The sequence below is a fragment of the Elaeis guineensis genome, chromosome 11 (assembly GCF_000442705.2).
Source record: "Elaeis guineensis isolate ETL-2024a chromosome 11, EG11, whole genome shotgun sequence".
Taxonomy (NCBI): domain Eukaryota; kingdom Viridiplantae; phylum Streptophyta; class Magnoliopsida; order Arecales; family Arecaceae; genus Elaeis; species Elaeis guineensis.
The window spans coordinates 6,816,349-6,836,897 of record NC_026003.2 but is presented as its reverse complement, the minus strand read 5'-3'; the positions used below and the strand labels follow the sequence as shown (position 1 = coordinate 6,836,897).

Genomic DNA, 20,549 nt, shown 5'->3' with positions numbered 1-20,549 from the left:
GGTGACTGCACTATTGTGACATCTTTCAATTGCCCTCCTCACCTCTTCTAATTTTCGGTATGGTCTTCTACCCGTCTTCCACTACTAAGGCTTATAAGTGCACCTACAACACTAACTTCGGATAGATTATCATTGCCCCATCATTCGTTGCAAACATGGGTGATGCAGACCCATGCAAGGGCCCAGCAGGCCAGAATGTCAAATCATTAATCATCATGAGTAGATGCACCGAAGGTATGGGCTGCAAAAAATGGGCGATCGGGCAACTCCCCCCTAACTTAATCGGATGGATTGTCGATGGAATATGGTGGAGTAGTTGCTATATCCTACCACACTCTTTCTCTCTCCCTCTTTAATTGGGTTGCTGGGCCCTTCCTCTAGTGCCAAACTGTTACATCAAGGCTTCGAAGTAAGCTGATGTAATAGAAGAGAGACATCAGTCGAGACACCGGGACATCGCAAAAGATCTGCAAAAGAAGTCCATTCGCATTGAAGGGGGATGCTTCGGTGGGGGATTCTCTGATGCTTAATTCAATTGAAGCTTTGAGCACAGTAAAAAGAGAGAGCTAGCCTAGTATGTGTCGCATATGTTATCTTTTTTGGGTTCTCCTTATTACCTTTATACAAAGGAGGTATCGGAGTTTGTTATGCCTAAATCTGTAGGTTATTTAGATAGGGGGTCTGCCCGCTAACTAAGTTGTTAGTTATGGGCGGTTGACATGGCCATATTCTAAGAGTTTGTTGGGAGATCTTAACTAATTGCTCACATGACCCAACTTGATCGGTGCACTGACGTTGGCTTATGGCCAAGGTGTTGTCCTGTCTAGATCCACCTCAAGACAAATTATGAAACTTTATCTTTTGTAATCCATGAGATATCGACCCAAAGGTCAGTGAGAGCTCAAATCGGTGCTTCTTAGGGGACTCCATTCCTATCGTTGATGAGATGTCGATCTGGAGATCAGCAGTACTTTGACCTAAGGGTCAGATGAGATGGAACCTGATGAGGTCGCCTTATCATGGTGGTCCACGATCAATTCGATGGTGCATATTGTCATGATTCACCTTGGCATTTATGTCGTCTAGGATTTCTGTGGATGAGTCACGAGAACATCCGTGGCATGACTTCATAACAGAAATCATGGAGTACAAAAATGGGTTACTATTTCAACTTTTATTTTTTATTTTTAGCAAATATTAATCTAGATATTATAAGCTAAATATATTTGTAAATTAACATACAGATTAGAAATTCGTATAGCTCCTATTATATTTACCACACAAAAATAAGAAACTATTGTTGATCCCTAGAAAAAAGCAGCCACCAACAAAAAAAATAATCATAGATTTTCTTAAACTGAATCCCTCAAATTTTTAGGTATTATTTAAAAATTCAATGCACTTTTCCATTTTTTTTTACCCTATTGCAAACATAAAAATTGCTACTTGGTTGAAACCAAAGTAACATTTCAAATATATTGGAAGTTTGATTCTTGTATTATTTCGCTGCATTGCTTTAATACAATAATTATGAATTCATGATCTTTTCCTTCAGAAAAGATAAGATTTATCTATAAGGCTAGTTTAAAAAAAAAATTGATATCTCATATAATTGGTGGTACAAAGCTTGTTATAACTACGAGTTTGCAGTTAAAATTTATGAAAAAAATTTCTGGTGTGGCCAATGTGGTAGAAATGATTAACCACTATAAAAAATTATAATATTCTTTTCTTTTTTCCTTTTGCTGTAAAGTAAAATGGCTTTGACTATGTTAAATTTAGGTAATAATTATTTATATGATAGTCAAAGATGATACAAGTGCTACAACCTTTGTATTATTAGGTAAACTAGCTTAACAATTAATTGATATTCTAATAATTAATCTTGCAATGGATAGAAGAACTAATAGATTTACTCAACTTTCTATTATTGAAAAAATTCTCAAGATAACCTATGTCTTTCAAATCAGACTCCAACAAAATTTTAGCCCAAAGCCATCAGCTTCAACGTGACAAAAATTTTTGATAAAGATGGATCATTGATAGGCAATTTACCTCAAAGTGCAAGAATTGGACTTTTTTTCCCACTAGCTGTTGAAGAAATTGTTATCGCAACTACTAAAAAGTGTGTCCAAACTGAGCATTTTAGAGACAATACTTCTATAAAAATATCACTATTTTGCAATGCAGTAATGTGCTTTCATTATTAAACTCTTTACGTTTCACCAAACTTACTTTCCCTACTTATTTTGAAAGAAAAACAATGCAAAAAAATCTCATAGTTGTTTATAACTCTAATAATTTTATTTAAATATTATTTATTCATCTATTCAAAAAAAATCTGATATCCTCTTGATGAAAAAAATATGAACAAGGTAAACAAACTTCGCATTGCACTATGCAACTAAGCTTTTCCTGCCTCTTTGGCTAAACATCTTTTTTTTTTTTTTTTTTTTTTTTTTGCAGTTCATCTAAGGATGTTGCAAAACCTAATAAATAATTCATCATCAATTTCGGGTCAAGGAGGAAAAAAAGGTTAGATAACTAAGATAGCAAAGCACACTTTTTTTTCCAACAAATATTGTTGTATCATTTTTTTGGTAAATTATTTCAGGACTATTGCACAACACCACCTTCTTCCTAGTACAAAATAAAACCAATACAAACCCAATTTAACCAATTATTCCAAAGGGTTGTATTTCAACCACAACAACCAATCATGGTTCAAATACATAGGCTTGTTGTTTATGCATCACATACTCATTTGGCCATAGCAAGATATTGCAATCTAATAAGAGCTTATAGCCTGCATCACACACACCATTGTGGACGTGCACTAAGCCAATTAAGTCATCTCATTTCCATAGGCCCCATTCATTATGGGCTTGTATTGGTTATTGGACGATAAGAATGAGATGTCCTGATTGGTGTGATGCATGGCTATGTTAGTGCACGAGGTGCATGGTATAGTTTGTCATCTTCCAATTGTGCTTCATGTTGCATTAAACAAACATTTGTATTGCTAAAGATGGATGAGAAATATTGATTATACCATTTATAATTTTCTTGAATTTGTGTATAGAGATGGTAATGAGCTAGGTCTGCCAAAACCATACCCCGCAATTAAAGACCCCATACCATACTCACTTCAGGTATAATAGTGTCGAGCTGGATAAAATAGATCATGCATGTTGGGTCGAACAGATAGATAAGATAAGATAGATCGAGTAAAGTTAGATCAGATTAGTCGAGTAGGTAACTTTTTATGCAAATATGCTAAAATAATTATAATTTTGAAAAGAGAGATTTCAATTAAAGTTATGTTAGGTCGGATTTGGGATGGACAATATCATTATCCACATCCAATCCAAATCTATTTTAGATATTTTATTTATAATTAAATCCTAGGTTTAAATTGGTTGGATGAAATTCATCCTATCCAGATCGGATGGATCACGTACCCATAAATCAGCTAGAATTGCCCCTAGGCTATGCAGAAATGCAAATCATATTTCTACCTCTTCTCTGACTTCTTCTTCCTCTCCTCACATCAAGAAAACTATTGTTAGAATGAAATCCTTTGTAATAGAGAGAACCTTGATCAAACAATGCCAATCCAATGCTCTCACAATCGAAGATGCACTAGATTTGTTTAACGCCACGATGGTTGCCGATCCGAAGCCCTCCATCTACACAATCAACCTCCTCCTTGATGCTATCGCCGGAATGAAGCACTACCCAATCGTGATATCTCTCTACAACAAGTTAGATGTTTAATCAGGAATCCAGCCAAATATCCGCACTTATAGTGTCATGATCAACTCCTGTTGCCAAATGAGCTCTTTGAACCTAGGCTTCAGCTTCTTAGGAGGCCCCCTGAAATGTGGCCTCCCTACTGTTGGGCTTTCTGGCTGTATGATTATCCCATGGCTCAAAAATCTAGGTTGACTTATTTTTATGCATTTTGATCGGCAGCTTGCTGTTGGTGTTATTATAGAGTCTTCTAGGTTTACTTGGTTGTTAGGTATAGTTTATGCTAGCACCTCTTTTGTTGAGCATCATCAAATTTGGGATCAACTTATAATATTTTGTCCTTGGGCCTTTCCTTTCTTCCTGTGGGTGATTTTAATTGCCTCTTGACTGATCAAGATAAAAAAAGTGGAAAGCCTTTTTCTATGAACCATCCTAGTCATGAATTTCGATCTTGTCTTCATGCAATTGGATAATTAGTTGATTTGGGTTATAATGGTCCTATGTATACTTGGTGTAACAATCAATTTGGGTGTGCTAGAGTTTAGGAGCGTTTGGATAGGACCTTTGCATCTCAATTATGGATTGATTTATATCCCGAATCTTTTGTTACCCATCTTACTCGATATGCATTGGATCATTGTCCAATCTTGGTTTTGCTCCTTAAAGAGATCCCTCGTGGTCAACCTCCATTTAGGTTTGAAAAGTTTTGGCTTATCTGTCTGGATCTATGTTAGCTTGTTCAAAATATTTAGTCTAGATTTGATCATTCCCCTCCTATACATTTTTCATTGCTTCTTTATCAAACTAGATATGCAATTAATTAGATAGTGGAAGTGGGGTATTGGGAATTTGTTCTTCCAAGAACATGTTGGGTGGATGTCTGGCCAGGACACCACCTCTCAAGATCTTTTCAGTACCACGCGATGCAGCAGGAAGAAAGAAGAAATAAGACAAAAGAAAAATAATCAAAATACGTGGATCAGCCACAAAAGGGCTCGCCTCCACGGGACATGCAAACTTCACTATGAAAAAAAAATTTTACAAGAAGAGACCTCATCCTCAACCCTTATACACCCAATTCTCTCTCACTAGAAGTTTCCCTCACAAAAGCTCTCTCTCTCTTGAAAGACCCCCTGAACCCCTGAAGTGCTTGACGACCGCTGTCCAAGAGCCTCCTGCTCCTTCTCTCTCAGTGCTTCCGCCTCTCTCTTCTCTTGGGTTCCGTACGGACTTCGTACGGCACAAAAAATCGATCCACACCCTTTACTGTTCGTCCACAGGCCTTTTAAAGGGTTAAAACAGGGTTTAAACCTAATTAGATTAGGTTTAAGAGTCCTAAACAAGCCAAATCAACCTCCTAAACTGTCGGATCGTCACCGGAGACTTCCTGAGCTATCCGATCACAACCAGTCCATAGAATAGTGCTGTGGACCGCGTGAAACGCGTGGGAAACGCCCATGCGCTCCACAGGCCCAGCCGTGGACCGCCCAGTCCACGGTGGACCGGGACAAAGGGCCAGTAGGCCGCGCCTGCGCCAGCCCGCTCCCATGCGCGGGCCTACGCGTGCCTGGGCCGCACGCCCGGCTGGGCCGCGCCCCACCTGGGCCGCGCGCTCGACTGGGCCGCCCCCCCGCGTGGGTCGCGCATCTCATGCGGGCCTGGGTCATGCATCCTGCGTGCCGCCACCTGCGGCCGCACCGCTGCCGCCCGCCGCCGGTCGCCGGCGGTCCTCCGCCACCTCGAATCTCGTGCCAACTTCAAAAGCTCGTATCTTCTCCATCTGAGCTCCGTTTCAGGTGATCTTGGTCTCGTTGGACTCTGTTTTTCATCGCGAATCTCGTTGTGGGCTCAATATGGGCTGAATCTCAAGACGTCAAATCCTAACAATCTCCACCTCGACTCGATATTCGACCTCCTTCAAACTCCGAGAGCTTCTGGATCTCTTCGCCCCATGCTCTGGGGCAATCGCCTGCTAATCATGGATGGGCAAACATGGGAGTCGAGCCAGGCTGCTCGATCCCATCTCCATCGAATGCTGTGCTCCTCCTGACCTGAGATCTACTCGGGGCATCATCCTACGGCAATAGGAATCTCACTTTGCGACGTCGCCTCTCATCCTCCCGAGTCTCCTGTCTCATGTCCGATCCGCCTCTTGGAGCTCCACCTCGCTCTGGGCTCCGTCTGGCTCCCGAAGCTCCACCTCGCACTGGACTCCCTGCTAGGTAATAATGTCCTCTGCTCCCCTTCTTTCCTTCCAGCATAATCCTATCACCACGTAACACCCTCAGGATTCCTCCACCAGCTACCATCCTGTAGCCTCTTGAATCTAGTCTGCTAAGTGAGATAAGATTCCGCCTGAAATCGGATATGTATTGGACCTCTCCCAATCTCCTCACTGCACCGTCATGTGTCTTCCAGCTGACCGTCCCAATACCTCTGATCGCACAGCTCGATCCATCCGACAGATATACAGTGCCTTCGCTGTTCTCCAATGAGTCAAATTGCTCCTCTCTGCAACATACATGATAGGGGCATGTAGAATCTAATATCCACTGCTGGGAAGAAGTAGATACCTCGTCAGATATCTTCAGGACATCTCCATCTAAATCGCTGTCGGCCGTCGCTACAGCAGCCACCGTCCGATTTTTAAGTTGAGGGCAATCTCTGGCTAGATGCCCCAACTCCTCACACCGGTAACACCTGGTTTTGCTCAAGTCCCTCTTGGACTTAGACCGCCCTCGTTGCGATCTCCTGTCGCTCCGTCTACCGCCTCCTGCTCTTCCAGAAGCCACCAAAGCTGAGCTACCGCCACCTAAGCTCGAAGCTGGGTTCTCCTTCCTGAGAACCTCGTTTTGGAGTATCGCCGTGGTGACCTCGTCCATCTTGATAGTGCTCTTCCCCACTAGAAGAGCAGTCACCAAGGACTCGTACGAAGGGGGAAGCGACGCCAGCAAAACCAGCGCCCTAGTCTTCTCCTCAACATTCTCACCAATGCTGAGGAGGTTAGTGAAGATTTTTTGGAAGTGGCTCAAATGCTCCTGCACGCTCTGTCCCTCAGTCATCCGTAGTTGGTAAAACTGCCTCCAAGGAAAAAGTGTGTTGGTGAGAGACTTCGCCATGTACAACTCCTCGAGCTTCGACCACAACACCGTCGGGGAAGTCTCGCTCAACACATGGATCACCACCTCATCTGCCAGATATATGCGGATGGTACTCACCGTCTGCATCTGTAGCCGTTTCCAATCCCGCACCTCTATGGTGGTCGGCTTCTCATCGCACAAGAGAGTATCGATCAACCCCTGTTGGATGAGCACGTCCTTCACCCTTGCCTGCCACAAGGAGAAATTGCTCTTACATCGAACTTGTTGATCTCCATCTTGATTGTTCCTGTCTTCTCCGTCTTGCTCACCACCGCTGCAATCTGCGTCTTTGTACCGCCTTTCTCTGATACCACTTATTGGGTGGATGTCTGGCCAAGACACCACCTTCCAAGATCTTTTCAGTACCACGCGATGCAGCAGGAAGAAAGAAGAAACAAAATAAAAGAAAAACAATCAAAATACGTGGATAAGCCACAAAAGGGCTACCTCCACGGGGCATGCAAACTTCACTATGAAAAAGAAAATTTTACAAGAGGAGACCTCACCCTCAACCCTTGTACACCTAATTCTCTCTCACTAGAAGTTTTCCTCACAAAAGCTCTCTCTCTCTTGGAAGACCCTCTGAACCCCTGAAGTGCCTGGCGACCGCTGTCCAGGAGCCTCCTGCTCATTCTCTCTCAGCGCTTCCGCCTCTTTCTTCTCTCGGGTTCCGTACGGCTCGTACGGCATGAAAAAATCGATCCACACCCTTTACTGTTCGTAAACAGGCCTTTAAAAGGTTAAAACAGGGTTTAAACCTAATTAGATTAGGTTTAAGAGTCCTAAACAAGCCAAATCAACCTCTTGAACCGTCGGATCGTCACCGGAAACTCCCTGGGCTATCCGATCGCGATCGGTCCACGGAATAGTGCCATGGATCGTGTGAAACGCGTGGGAAATGCCCACGCGGTCCACAGGCCTAGCCATGGATCGTCCGGTCCATGATGGACCGGTGCAAAGGGCCAGCAGGCTGCTGGCCTGGGCCGGCCCCTCCCGCGCGCGGGCCCGCGCGCCCGCCTGGGCCGCGCGCCCGCAAGGGCCGCCCGCCCGCGTGGGTCGCGCATCCCGCGTGGGCCTGGGTCGCATGTCCTGCGTGCCGCCGCCTACGGCCGCGCCGCTGCCGCCCGCGGCCGGTCGCCGGCGGTACTCCACCGCCTCGAATCTCGTGCCGACTTCAAAAGCTCGTATTTCCTCCATCCGAGCTCCGTTTTAGGTGATCTTGGTCTCGTTGGACTCCGTTTTTCATCGCGAATCTTACTGTGGGTTCAATGTGGGCTGAATCTCGAGGTGTCAAATCCTAACAAAATATATGTTAAACAATACTATTTGTGAGCTTCAAACTCTTGAGGCTCAGTATGGTGGCTTGTCAGATCATGATCATTGTTAGTTGTTGGCTTGCCATGGGGCTTATCACACAAATATGCATCAACAAGAGCTGTTGTGGCATCAAAAATCTCATGCCTTGTGGTTAAAAGATGAGGATGCAAATACTAAATTCTTCCATAGATCTATCATTCTTAAGCATCAGCAAAATCAAATCACTAAATTATAGCTCCTCAAGATGATATTCTTGGCAATCCATCTTCTATTTGTAGTTTTTTGGTTGACTATTTCAAGGATCGTTGGTCCTTGTAGTCGGATGTTCAAATTCTAGAGATTCTTGTTGTTCCTTCTGAGATCTCACCTATGAGAAATGATGACCTGCTTCGGGACCTTACGGATGAGAAAATAATCCATGCCATTTTTAGCATGCATCCTGATAAGGCCCCAAGCCCAGATGGGTTTCCTCCCTTCTTTTTTATGTTTTCTTGGGATATTATTGACTCTGATATTATTAGTGTTGTATAATATGCCTTTAATACTTCTACTATGTCTCTTGATTGGAAGTGGATGTTCATCACATTAATTTTCAAATTCAACTCTCCTATATCTCCTCAGGATTATCACCCTATTAGCCTTTGCAATACAATGTATAAAGTCCTAGCCAAGATTCTTGTTAATCATCTAAAACCTATCGTCTTCACTTATCTCCTTGGAGTAGGGCACTATTATTCAGGGGAGAGGAGCTACCAATCAGATATTGCTGAGTCAAGAACTTTATCATTCATTAATGCATGCTCCTCTCTCTAAAAGTCTTAAGATGATTAAATTGGATATGGAAAAAACTTATGATCACATTGCTTGGATTTCACTCTCATTATATTGCTTTGTTACGTTAGTGTGTTGAGAGTTCACTCTTTGCATTGTTGATCCATGATTTGCCAGCTAATTGGTTTTATTCGTTTCATCATCGTTGTTCTTTATCTCCTTATCTATTCATCATTTATTCCGAAGTGCTTTCTCATTTTTTGTATTTTGCGGCTACTCATTATTTGCTCCATGGTTATCAATTTCCTAGGGGTGGACCTCATATGTCACGCTCTTTTTTTGTTGATGACCGTTTGTTGGTGATTCGGACTACTATGGCTGATGCTGCATGCCTTCTTTCTATTCTTGATGCTTATTGTTCAATGTCTAGTCAGGCTGTAAACGTCCATAGGTCCCTGTTAACCTTCAGTCCTACTTCGCTTTCTATAAAGCACAGATTGAGATCTTTGTTTCAGTTTCGGGAAGTGGGGGGTACTTGGAGGTATTTGGGGGTGCCTATTGTCAGTAATGCTCTTAGGGCTTCAGACTTTAGTTTCATTTTGGAGAAGATTAATGGTAAGCTTGCATCCGGGTGGGCCACTCTTGTCCAACATGTCTTGACATCCATCCCTATGTATTCTATGTGCTCGACTTTAATCCCTATTTCCATTCTTCATAATCTTGAGGAGTTTTGTGTGCTTTTTTGTGGGGAAATGGTTCTGATGTTCATGGATTTCATCCTTTATCTTGGTCCGTTGTGTGCTCACCTTGGGCTTAGGGTGATCTTGGTATTGGCAATCTTCCCGATTGCTGTCGAGCTTTCTTGGGTAAGCTCGCAGCTCAATAAGTTCTCTTTCCTTCTTCTCTTTGGGCTCGTGTTGTAATTGTATAGATTCCCAAGCTCTTGGTATAACCATCATAAACGGCGCTATTCTGCTATTTCGAGCCAAATAGCTGCCACTGGGGAATTAATTCAAGATCAGTTTCACTGGTTGATAGGACCTGGAATGTAAGAACGTTGGGAGCATTGTTTGGGCCGGATTTGGTTCCCATTGCTGTTCGTGCTCCAGTTTCGTCTGGCCTATGGAATGAGCAGATTTGTTGGGCTGCTATTGGGCGTAATGCGGTATCCTTGCACGATGTTTCCACCGTTCTCAATCACCAATCTGGGTCCTATGCCGATGCAAACTTAGCCTGGGTATGGAAAATGAAAGTTCCTTTGAGAATCGGATTCTTCTGGTGGAAAGTTCTTTGGAACTCTTTACCTCGTAGAGTTTTTTTTTTGTGTTACAGGCATGTCTTGCCCGATGCATAGTAGATTTGTGATCTATGAACCGATTGCCCAGAGGATCAAGATCATGCTCTTGTTGCAAATTTAGCTCTTGAGCAGGATATTGGGTTCTTACAAGGGGATACCTTGCTGGTTCATTTATCTAATCTTCTACAGGCTGATCAGGCTGGAGTACAGTTCCTGTGGGTTAACTGATCGTAATTTTTCTGCTTCCAGGACAACATCAATTCCTGTTCTGATACGGTGTCCGGCACGCTGGCTAGTACACTGGCTATGCTCCTGGGTATCTGCCATATCTGTCACTCAGGGATGCTTCGGTTACTATCTCAGTTTTACTTTGCTGTCCGACATTGCTTTACTTTTAAATAGCTCGGTTCCTTACATCTTCTCGGAGATTATACCATATTCTTCTATACTGTTGTGTTTCGGCTCGCAAAGTCAGATGTTCTTCTTGCATGGGCCTCTTATATTAACATATTTGCTGCTGCTGTCAAGTCTTCATTTCAGAGCATTCTTCACTTCATCCAAAGTACACAGGAATTTTTTGGGTCATTCTTGCTTGCAATTGTTCAAGCTTCTATTCAGCTCGTTAAACTGTTTAAATTTTACCTATTCTGCATATACAACTCGGTTAAATTGCAGGTTTTCTCAATGCATGAGCCACTTATTTCCATCAGATAAGACTTTTATCTCTCTCTATGGCGTATCTTCATATTCCTCAATGCTGCTGCTGAGCTGCCTGGCCTCACAGTCTGTGTATCACTATCAAGCTTCATTCGCTAGGTGCCTTTATCAGTCATTCCTTCTGTGGTTTGCACTGCTGGTTATATACTTCACTTCAGTAATTACCAAAAGGTTTCAGGTTACAGTCCTCATATTATGCACTATACATCCACAGCCAGCTGCAAATTCATTTTATCTATGCTGTGCCAATTATTTATATGCTATGCTGCCGCCTAACTCTGTCCCATGTACAGCAAATTTCCTCTATTTCGTTCTAACTACAGCAAACTTACTCCGCTGCCTTTGTACCTTGTATGTTTCTCTTCCTTTTGGGCCTGTACTTTTGTATGTGCATTTTTTTCTTTTTTGTGGTAATATACTTTTGTATGTGCATTACAGGCATTATTTGTAACTGACTTTTGGTTAATGAAGTTCCTCTTTTACACCCCCCTCTCCCCACCCCGGAAAAAAAAAAAAAAAAAAAACCATGATGGTTCAAATACATGAACTTGTTGTTTATACATCACATACTTGGCCATTGCAAGGTATTGCAATCTAATGAAAGATTATAGCCAACATCGTACACATCATTGGAGTGCACGAAGCCATTATCATTTATTTCTATAGGCTCCTTCATTATGGCTTATCTTGGTTATTAGACGATAAGAATGAGATGTCCTGGTGTGGTGCATGGCTATGTTAGTGCACAAGGTGTACGATATAATTTGCCATACTCCAATTGTTCTTCATGTTGCATTAAACAAACTTTATTATTGGTAAAGATGGATAAGAAATATTGACTATATAATTTATAGTTTTTCAAATTTGTGTATAGACATGGTAATGAGTCGGATCAACCAATATCATACCCCGCAATTAAAGGCGATGGGATCGAGTTAGATAAAATAAATAATGCATGTTGGATCGGAATAGATGGATAAAACAGGATGGATCAGGTTGGATCAGGTCAGGTCAATCGAGTGAAAAATTTTTCATACAAATATGCTAAAATAGTTATAACTTTGAAAAAAAATTTAAAATTAAAATTATATTAGATCAAATTTAGTATAAAATATATCATTATTTGCATTCAATTCAAATTTATTTTAAATTTTTTATTCATAATCTAAACTCTAGCTTTAAATCTGTTGGATGAAATTTATTCCATTCAGATCGGGCCGGATCACGTACCCATGGATCGGCTAGAATTCCCAGAAGGACAAGTCTCTCTTTTTTTTCTTCCCCCAATGAGGCGGACTCGTTTGCCTTCCCACTCCTCCACCTCCTCTCCTCCAACTTCTTCCTCCTCCTCTCCCATCAAGAAAACTATTGTTAGAACGAAATTTATCACAAAGAGAGCCTTGATCGAGCGATGCCGATCCACTGCTTTCACGGTCGAAGACGCGCTCGATTTGTTCAACGCCGCGGTGAGTGCCGATCCCATGCCCTCCATCTACTCCATCAACCTCCTCCTCAGTGCTATCGCCAGAATGAAGCACTACCCAGTCGTGATCTCTCTCTGCAAGAAGCTAAATCTTTTATCAGGAATCCAGCCAAATACATGCACTTATAGCATCGTGATCAGCTCCTGCTGCCGAATGAGCTCTGTGAACCTGGGCTTCGGCTTCTTAGGAGGCCTCCTCAAACGTGGCCTCTCTCCCACGACCGTTATCTTCAACTCTCTCATCGATGGCCTCGGCACCGAGAAAAAGGTCGGGGAGGCAGCCATGCTGTTCGATAAAATGTCTTTGATGGGATGCCAGCCGAACGTGGTCTCATGCAATGCTCTCATCAAGGGGCTCTGCAACACCGGCAGTACTGCTTTGGCACTGGAGCTTCACCAGAAAATGGCCATGCTGGGAGATAGTTGCAGGCCTGACATAATAACGTACAACACTATTATCCACTACCTTTGCAAAGAGGGACATGTGAGCGATGCCTGCAAACTGCTTGAGGAAATGAGTTGTGTGGGTATTAAACCGGATGTTCGTACTTACACCAGCATTATTTATGGACATTCCACTTTAGGCCACTGGAAGCAGGCTGTTGGTATTTTCAAGGAGATGATTGATCGGCGCCTTTCACCAGATGTGGTGACATTCAACATGCTGATGGATTCACTTTCCAAGCATGAGAAGACTGGACAAGCCCATAAATTATTAGATTTGATGAAGGAAAGAGGTGAAAAGCCTGATGTAATCTCATATAGTATATTGGTGCGAGGATATTGTCAAGAAGGCCATCTCGCTAATGCTACAGAAGTCTTCGATTCCATGTTGGTTAAAGGTCCTGCTCCCGACAGTTGTACGTACTCTGTCTTGATTAATGGATTTGTCAAGAATCAAAAAATGGATGAGGCCATCGAGCTATTCAACAAAATGCAGCAACGAGGAATAAAGCCTAATACTATTATCTATGGTACTGTACTTGATGGACTATGCCACCTTGGAAAAATGGAAGATGTTCGAGGCCTTCTTGATGAAATGATGAGTCGAGGAATACATCCAGATGTCGTCACTTATACCTCTATAATGTGTGGATTTTGTAGATTAGGGAAGTGGAAAGAAGCTCATCAGTTTCTTTATGAAATGACAGAACAACAAATTCATCCTAATGTCGTGACATTCAATGCATTGATTGATGCCTTTTGTAAAGAAGGAATGGTTCAAGAGGCACATGGATTGCTGGAAGTGATGATCTGTAGAGGTATAGAGCCTGATGTAGTAACTTATAGTACACTAATGGATGGTTACACTATGGTAGGACAACTGAATGATGCAGTGAGAGTTTTTGATTTAATGGTTTTGAAAGGCCATGAACCCAATGCTTTTACGTACAACATATTAATTGACAGCTATAGTAAAAGTGGGAAGATTGATGAGGCTTTGAGTCTCTTTAATGCAATGCCTCATAAAGGAGTACAGCATACAGTCATTACATACAACACCATGTTAGCTGGATTATATCATGTTGGTAGAGTTGCTGATGCAGAAAAATTGCGCAACAAGATGCTTGCTGCTGGGATATGCCCTAGTCTTCACACATATAGCATAATCTTGGATGGGCTTGGCAAAAACCAATATATTGATGAAGCTATGAAGCTATTTCAAGGTGCATTATCTTCTAATGTTAACCTCGACATTGTCTGTTTCAATATCATGATTGATGGTTTGGTCAAAGCGGGAATGTTCAAAGCGGCCAAAGATATCTTCAATACTATCCATACCAAAGATTTGAAACCAGATGTTATTACTTTCAACATAATGATAAATGGATTCATGAAGGAAGGGTGGTTTGACGAAGCTAGTAACTTGCTCTTGCATATGGAGAATTCTGGTTGTCCTGCAAATTCGACCACATTCAATACCATTATTTATGGTTTGCTGGAGAAAGAGGAGATAGAAAGGGCAATAGATATGATTCGGAAGATGAAGGATAGAGGATTTTCTCTTGGGGCATCAACTGCTTCTCAGATATTTAATTTGTTCTCAAAGGATGGGCAATATCATGAATATCTGAAGTTGCTTCCAGATTTTTATCAGCATGGTTCAAAGTGATGAGAGCAACATATACATTGAATTGGGCTTTTGATGATTGTATTTTCACATGTACATTTCTTGTGCTCCATTTTGCTTGGGCCTTCATCATGTTCAATTTATACTGATCCTCTGAACGGGAAATTAAACCTCTTAGGTGTTCTTTCAACAATTGAAGAGAAATTTCTAGGACCAAGTTCTTGATGTCAGTGGTCTGCTCTGGTGGATGTTTAAGTGAACTGAGAAACTAATTGTGATAGGGATCAGGGACTGTTTCAGCCAACCATTCAAGGCTTGCAATGAGAGAAGCTTGACGTGAGCAGGATGATCATGCTATTGTCAGGCAGCATGAGTGATGGGTTCCGCATCATCAGAACATAATACCAGAGTTGTGGTTGCTGCTACGAGAGAGGAACAAATCCATCTATTACAAGACCAAACCGAATCCTGAAAGGAATTTGCTGCCCTTCCACCCTAGCGTGCAACCTACAAGTGCACCTAGTACTAAGTAATCGCATTTGTAATCCTGGTTCGCAGCAGAATTTGTACCATGGTTTGGTTTTTAGGTACCTTCACAATTTATTTGAATATCCTCAGAAATTAGATATTCCATTTGAACTAGATAGAGTGATGCAGTATTTTGTTGCGCTTGCTGTTTGGAAGAAATTATATACTCTCTAGTCAAGCTTTGTTCTTCAAATTGCCTGGGGACCATGTTTCCTATACGTGAAAAAGAAAACATACTGTGTGACTAGGATGGGTAGTTGCATTGGCGTTGAGAACACAATTTAAGAGTGTTGCAGCCAACTCCTTTTCACCTGTCGCCGGTAAAAAGCACTCAAAATTAAGTCCTCATAGACTGAAGTTATGTCCGACGGAGATCCTCCAATGTTTAAGTCAGAGAGGAGTTGGTGAACAGCTAATCAAAGAGTTAGTATTGCAGAGTCTTGATGCAGAATTACTTTATCCGTGCTATTCGTTTACCTCTCCTTTTATAGATGATTTTGATGTAACAGTTAAGCACGTAGTCTCATTTTTTATGTCGTTAAATTAGTAGGCTATACTTATGAAGTTAGTGGATTATTTATTTCTACTAATGGCCATAATACGTAGTTGATAACCGTTCATAACGGTTAGGGTATATTGAGCAGATAAGCCGACTATATGTCGGTAATACTGATAAGTCGGTAGAAGATCCGAATGTCCATCGACTGGTAACTCTGATATGCTGGTGATCTTTGATCGGAGGTTAATTAAGTCATCTGTTGTCGGTCGATAATAGCCGACTGTTGGTCGGTCAGCCGATCGTGAGTCGACATAATATGTTCATTCGATCAATGTAGAATCGGAGTTGGGGGTCGGTTGATGTGTCCCAACAAAGAGTATCAAAGATGATTAGGTTTTTGTTTTGTAAAAATAAAATTAAAAGCAATCTTGAATAATAGCACAATGTGGTAACAAATGTGACAAAAAGAAACATGAGAAGGTAGCTCCATTGAGAGAAATAACACGATAAAGTTTTAGATATTGTGATTTAGGTTATAAGCTCCGAACTTGTAACCATGATGATTTAAAATTCAGGTTAGACTGAAGATTGTAAGGTTTCAAGGTGTAAGTTTTCAGTTTCAGAATTTTAAAATTTTAACTCATGAGAACTACAAAATGAGATTCTAGAATTTTCAAATTTTTCTCTAAGATTTCATATCTAATACAAATTTATTATACTATATCTATACTATATTTTCACAAATATTTGTTATGATATTTTACCAATATCAGGGACCAAAGTAAGGATCAAAAAATTAGGTTAGCGACCATAAAGATTTGAAGTTATGGAGGTGGCATTGCCATCAATGAAATTTAAGGTATCACGCCACTGGGGAGATTGTTGAGTCACTTCTTTTTATCAACAGAGCTTTGTGGCATCAAACAAAGAATACCTTTTTTGTTTTAAATAAAGTCACTATTCAGATCAAGAATTACTTTTTACTACCGAAGGAGAAAGAAAACCTGCATCCATACTTGAAATAAAAGGCATGGCTCCTCCTTGTAGGCAATTGGTCACTAAAGTTACGGTGTCAAACCGTTCTGAATCACACTCAAGGAGTGTCAAACCGCCTTTGCTGGGACACCTCCTCCTGTCGACTCCCTCCTCCGGGAGGCACTTTCTGAGAAGATCGTCGAGTTCGTCGCTGCGGTTGATGATTTTTTTTTTAAAATCTCATTCCATCTATTGGGATAAGTCCGAATTTACTTACAGAAGAAATAGATCATTCTCATTCTTCTCTGGAATGAGAATCGGAATGAAACTTCTCCCAACCAAACAGTTGGAATAGGAGTCATCCATTTCGATTATACCCATGGATCGGCTAGAATTGCCCCCAGATTGTGCAGAAAGACAAGTCTCTCTTTTTTTTTTTTTTTCCCCCAATGAGGCGGACTCGTTTGCCTTCCCACTCCTCCACCTCCTCTCCTCCAACTTCTTCCTCCTCCTCTCCCATCAAGAAAACTATTGTTAGAACGAAATTTATCACAAAGAGAGCCTTGATCGAGCGATGCCGATCCACTGCTTTCACGGTCGAAGACGCGCTCGATTTGTTCAACGCCGCGGTGAGTGCCGATCCCATGCCCTCCATCTACTCCATCAACCTCCTCCTCAGTGCTATCGCCAGAATGAAGCACTACCCAGTCGTGATCTCTCTCTGCAAGAAGCTAAATCTTTTATCAGGAATCCAGCCAAATATATGCACTTATGGCATCGTGATCAGCTCCTGCTGCCGAATGAGCTCTGTGAACCTGGGCTTCGGCTTCTTAGGAGGCCTCCTCAAACGTGGCCTCTCTCCCACGACCGTTATCTTCAACTCTCTCATCGATGGTCTCGGCACCGAGAAAAAGGTCGGGGAGGCAGCCATGCTGTTCGATAAAATGTCTTTGATGGGATGCCAGCCGAACGTGGTCTCATGCAATGCTCTCATCAAGGGGCTCTGCAACACCGGCAGTACTGCTTTGGCACTGGAGCTTCACCAGAAAATGGCCATGCTGGGAGATAGTTGCAGGCCTGACATAATAACGTACAACACTATGATCCACTACCTTTGCAAAGAGGGACGTGTGAGCGATGCTTGCAAACTGCTTGAGGAAATGAGTTGTGTGGGTATTAAACCGGATGTTCGTACTTACACCAGCATTATTTATGGACATTCCACTTTAGGCCACTGGAAGCAGGCTGTTGGTATTTTCAAGGAGATGATTGATCGGCGCCTTTCACCAGATGTGGTGACATTCAACATGCTGATGGATTCACTTTCCAAGCATGAGAAGACTGGACAAGCCCATAAATTATTAGATTTGATGAAGGAAAGAGGTGAAAAGCCTGATGTAATCTCATATAGTATATTGGTGCGAGGATATTGTCAAGAAGGCCATCTCGCTAATGCTACAGAAGTCTTCGATTCCATGTTGGTTAAAGGTCCTGCTCCCGACAGTTGTACGTACTCTGTCTTGATTAATGGATTTGTCAAGAATCAAAAAATGGATGAGGCCATCGAGCTATTCAACAAAATGCAGCAACGAGGAATAAAGCCTAATACTATTATCTATGGTACTGTACTTGATGGACTATGCCACCTTGGAAAAATGGAAGATGTTCGAGGCCTTCTTGATGAAATGATGAGTCGAGGAATACATCCAGATGTCGTCACTTATACCTCTATAATGTGTGGATTTTGTAGATTAGGGAAGTGGAAAGAAGCTCATCAGTTTCTTTATGAAATGACAGAACAACAAATTCATCCTAATGTCGTGACATTCAATGCATTGATTGATGCCTTTTGTAAAGAAGGAATGGTTCAAGAGGCACATGGATTGCTGGAAGTGATGATCTGTAGAGGTATAGAGCCTGATGTAGTAACTTATAGTACACTAATGGATGGTTACACTATGGTAGGACAACTGAATGATGCAGTGAGAGTTTTTGATTTAATGGTTTTGAAAGGCCATGAACCCAATGCTTTTACGTACAACATATTAATTGACAGCTATAGTAAAAGTGGGAAGATTGATGAGGCTTTGAGTCTCTTTAATGCAATGCCTCATAAAGGAGTACAGCATACAGTCATTACATACAACACCATGTTAGCTGGATTATATCATGTTGGTAGAGTTGCTGATGCAGAAAAATTGCGCAACAAGATGCTGGCTGCTGGGATATGCCCTAGTCTTCACACATATAGCATAATCTTGGATGGGCTTGGCAAAAACCAATATATTGATGAAGCTATGAAGCTATTTCAAGGTGCATTATCTTCTAATGTTAACCTCGACATTGTCTGTTTCAATATCATGATTGATGGTTTGGTCAAAGCGGGAATGTTCAAAGCGGCCAAAGATATCTTCAATACTATCCATACCAAAGATTTGAAACCAGATGTTATTACTTTCAACATAATGATAAATGGACTCATGAAGGAAGGGTGGTTTGACGAAGCTAGTAACTTGCTCTTGCATATGGAGAATTCTGGTTGTCCTGCAAATTCGACCACATTCAATACCATTATTTATGGTTTGCTGGAGAAAGAGGAGATAGAAAGGGCAATAGATATGATTCGGAAGATGAAGGATAGAGGATTTTCTCTTGGGGCATCAACTGCTTCTCAGATATTTAATTTGTTCTCAAAGGATGGGCAATATCATGAATATCTGAAGTTGCTTCCAGATTTTTATCAGCATGGTTCAAAGTGATGAGAGCAACATATACATTGAATTGGGCTTTTGATGATTGTATTTGCACATGTACATTTCTTGTGCTCCATTTTGCTTGGGCCTTCATCATGTTCAATTTATACTGATCCTCTGAACGGGAAATTAAACCTCTTAGGTGTTCTTTCAACAATTGAAGAGAAATTTCTAGGACCAAGTTCTTGATGTCAGTGGTCTGCTCTGGTGGCTGTTTAAGTGAACTGAGAAACTAATTGTGATAGGGATCAGGGACTGTTTCAGCCAACCATTCAAGGCTTGCAATGAGAGAAGCTTGACGTGAGCAGGATGATCATGCTATTGTCAGGCAGCATGAGTGATGGGTTCCGCATCATCAGAACATAATACCAGAGTTGTGGTTGCTGCTACGAGAGAGGAACAAATCCATCTATTACAAGACCAAACCGAATCCTGAAAGGAATTTGCTGCCCTTCCACCTTAGCGTGCAACCTACAAGTGCACCTAGTACTAAGTAATCGCATTTGTAATCCTGGTTCGCAGCAGAATTTGTACCATGGTTTGGTTTTTAGGTACCTTCACAATTTATTTGAATATCCTCAGAAATTAGATATTCCATTTGAACTAGATAGAGTGATGCAGTATTTTGTTGCGCTTGCTGTTTGGAAGAAATTATATATTCTCTCTAGTCAAGCTTTGTTCTTCAAATTGCCTGGGGACCATGTTTCCTATACGTGAAAAAGAAAACATACTGTGTGACTAGGATGGGTAGTTGCATTGGCGTGGAGAACACAATTTAAGAGTGTTGCGGCCAACTCCTTTTCACCTGTCGCCGGTAAAAAGCACTCAAAATTAAGTCCTCATAGACTGAAGTTGTGTCCGATGGAGATCCTCCAATGCTTAAGTCAGAGAGGAGTTGGTGAACAGCTAATCAAAGAGTTAGTATTGCAGAATCTTGATCCAGAATTACTTTATCCGTGCTATTCGTTTACCTCTCCTTTTATAGATGATTTTGATGTAACAGTTAAGCACGTAGTCTCACTTTTTATGTCGTTAAATTAGTAGGCTATACTTATGAAGTTAGTGGATTGTTTATTTCTACTAATGGCCATAATACGTAGTTGATAACCGTTCATAACGGTTAGGGTATATTGAACAGATAAGCCGACTATATGTCGGTAATACTAATAAGTCGGTAGAAGATCCGAATGTCCATCGACTGGTAACTCTGATATGCTGGTGATCTTCGATCGGAGGTTAATTAAG

At 41.6% G+C, this 20,549-nt stretch overlaps 2 protein-coding genes and 1 long non-coding RNA gene across 3 annotated transcripts; all 3 read left to right on the top strand.

Annotated features, from left to right (window-relative positions):
* The first annotated feature begins 9,273 nt into the window (after positions 1–9,273).
* LOC140852593 (uncharacterized) lies at positions 9,274–11,479 on the top strand. Its single transcript, XR_012135477.1, has 2 exons — positions 9,274–10,218; positions 10,528–11,479. It is a non-coding gene; the product is annotated as an uncharacterized lncRNA (long non-coding RNA).
* Positions 11,480–12,217: 738 nt separating this feature from the next.
* On the top strand, positions 12,218–15,191 carry LOC105053533 (uncharacterized). The gene has a single exon (XM_010934740.4). The coding sequence runs from the start codon at positions 12,228–12,230 to the stop codon at positions 14,589–14,591; it is 2,364 nt and encodes a 787-aa protein (XP_010933042.3). The 5' UTR covers positions 12,218–12,227; the 3' UTR covers positions 14,592–15,191.
* A 1,740-nt stretch (positions 15,192–16,931) lies between these two features.
* LOC105053539 (uncharacterized) lies at positions 16,932–20,173 on the top strand. Its single transcript, XM_073246161.1, has one exon. It carries the CDS (start codon positions 17,001–17,003, stop codon positions 19,308–19,310), a length of 2,310 nt encoding a protein of 769 aa, XP_073102262.1. The 5' UTR covers positions 16,932–17,000; the 3' UTR covers positions 19,311–20,173.
* Positions 20,174–20,549: the final 376 nt, after the last annotated feature.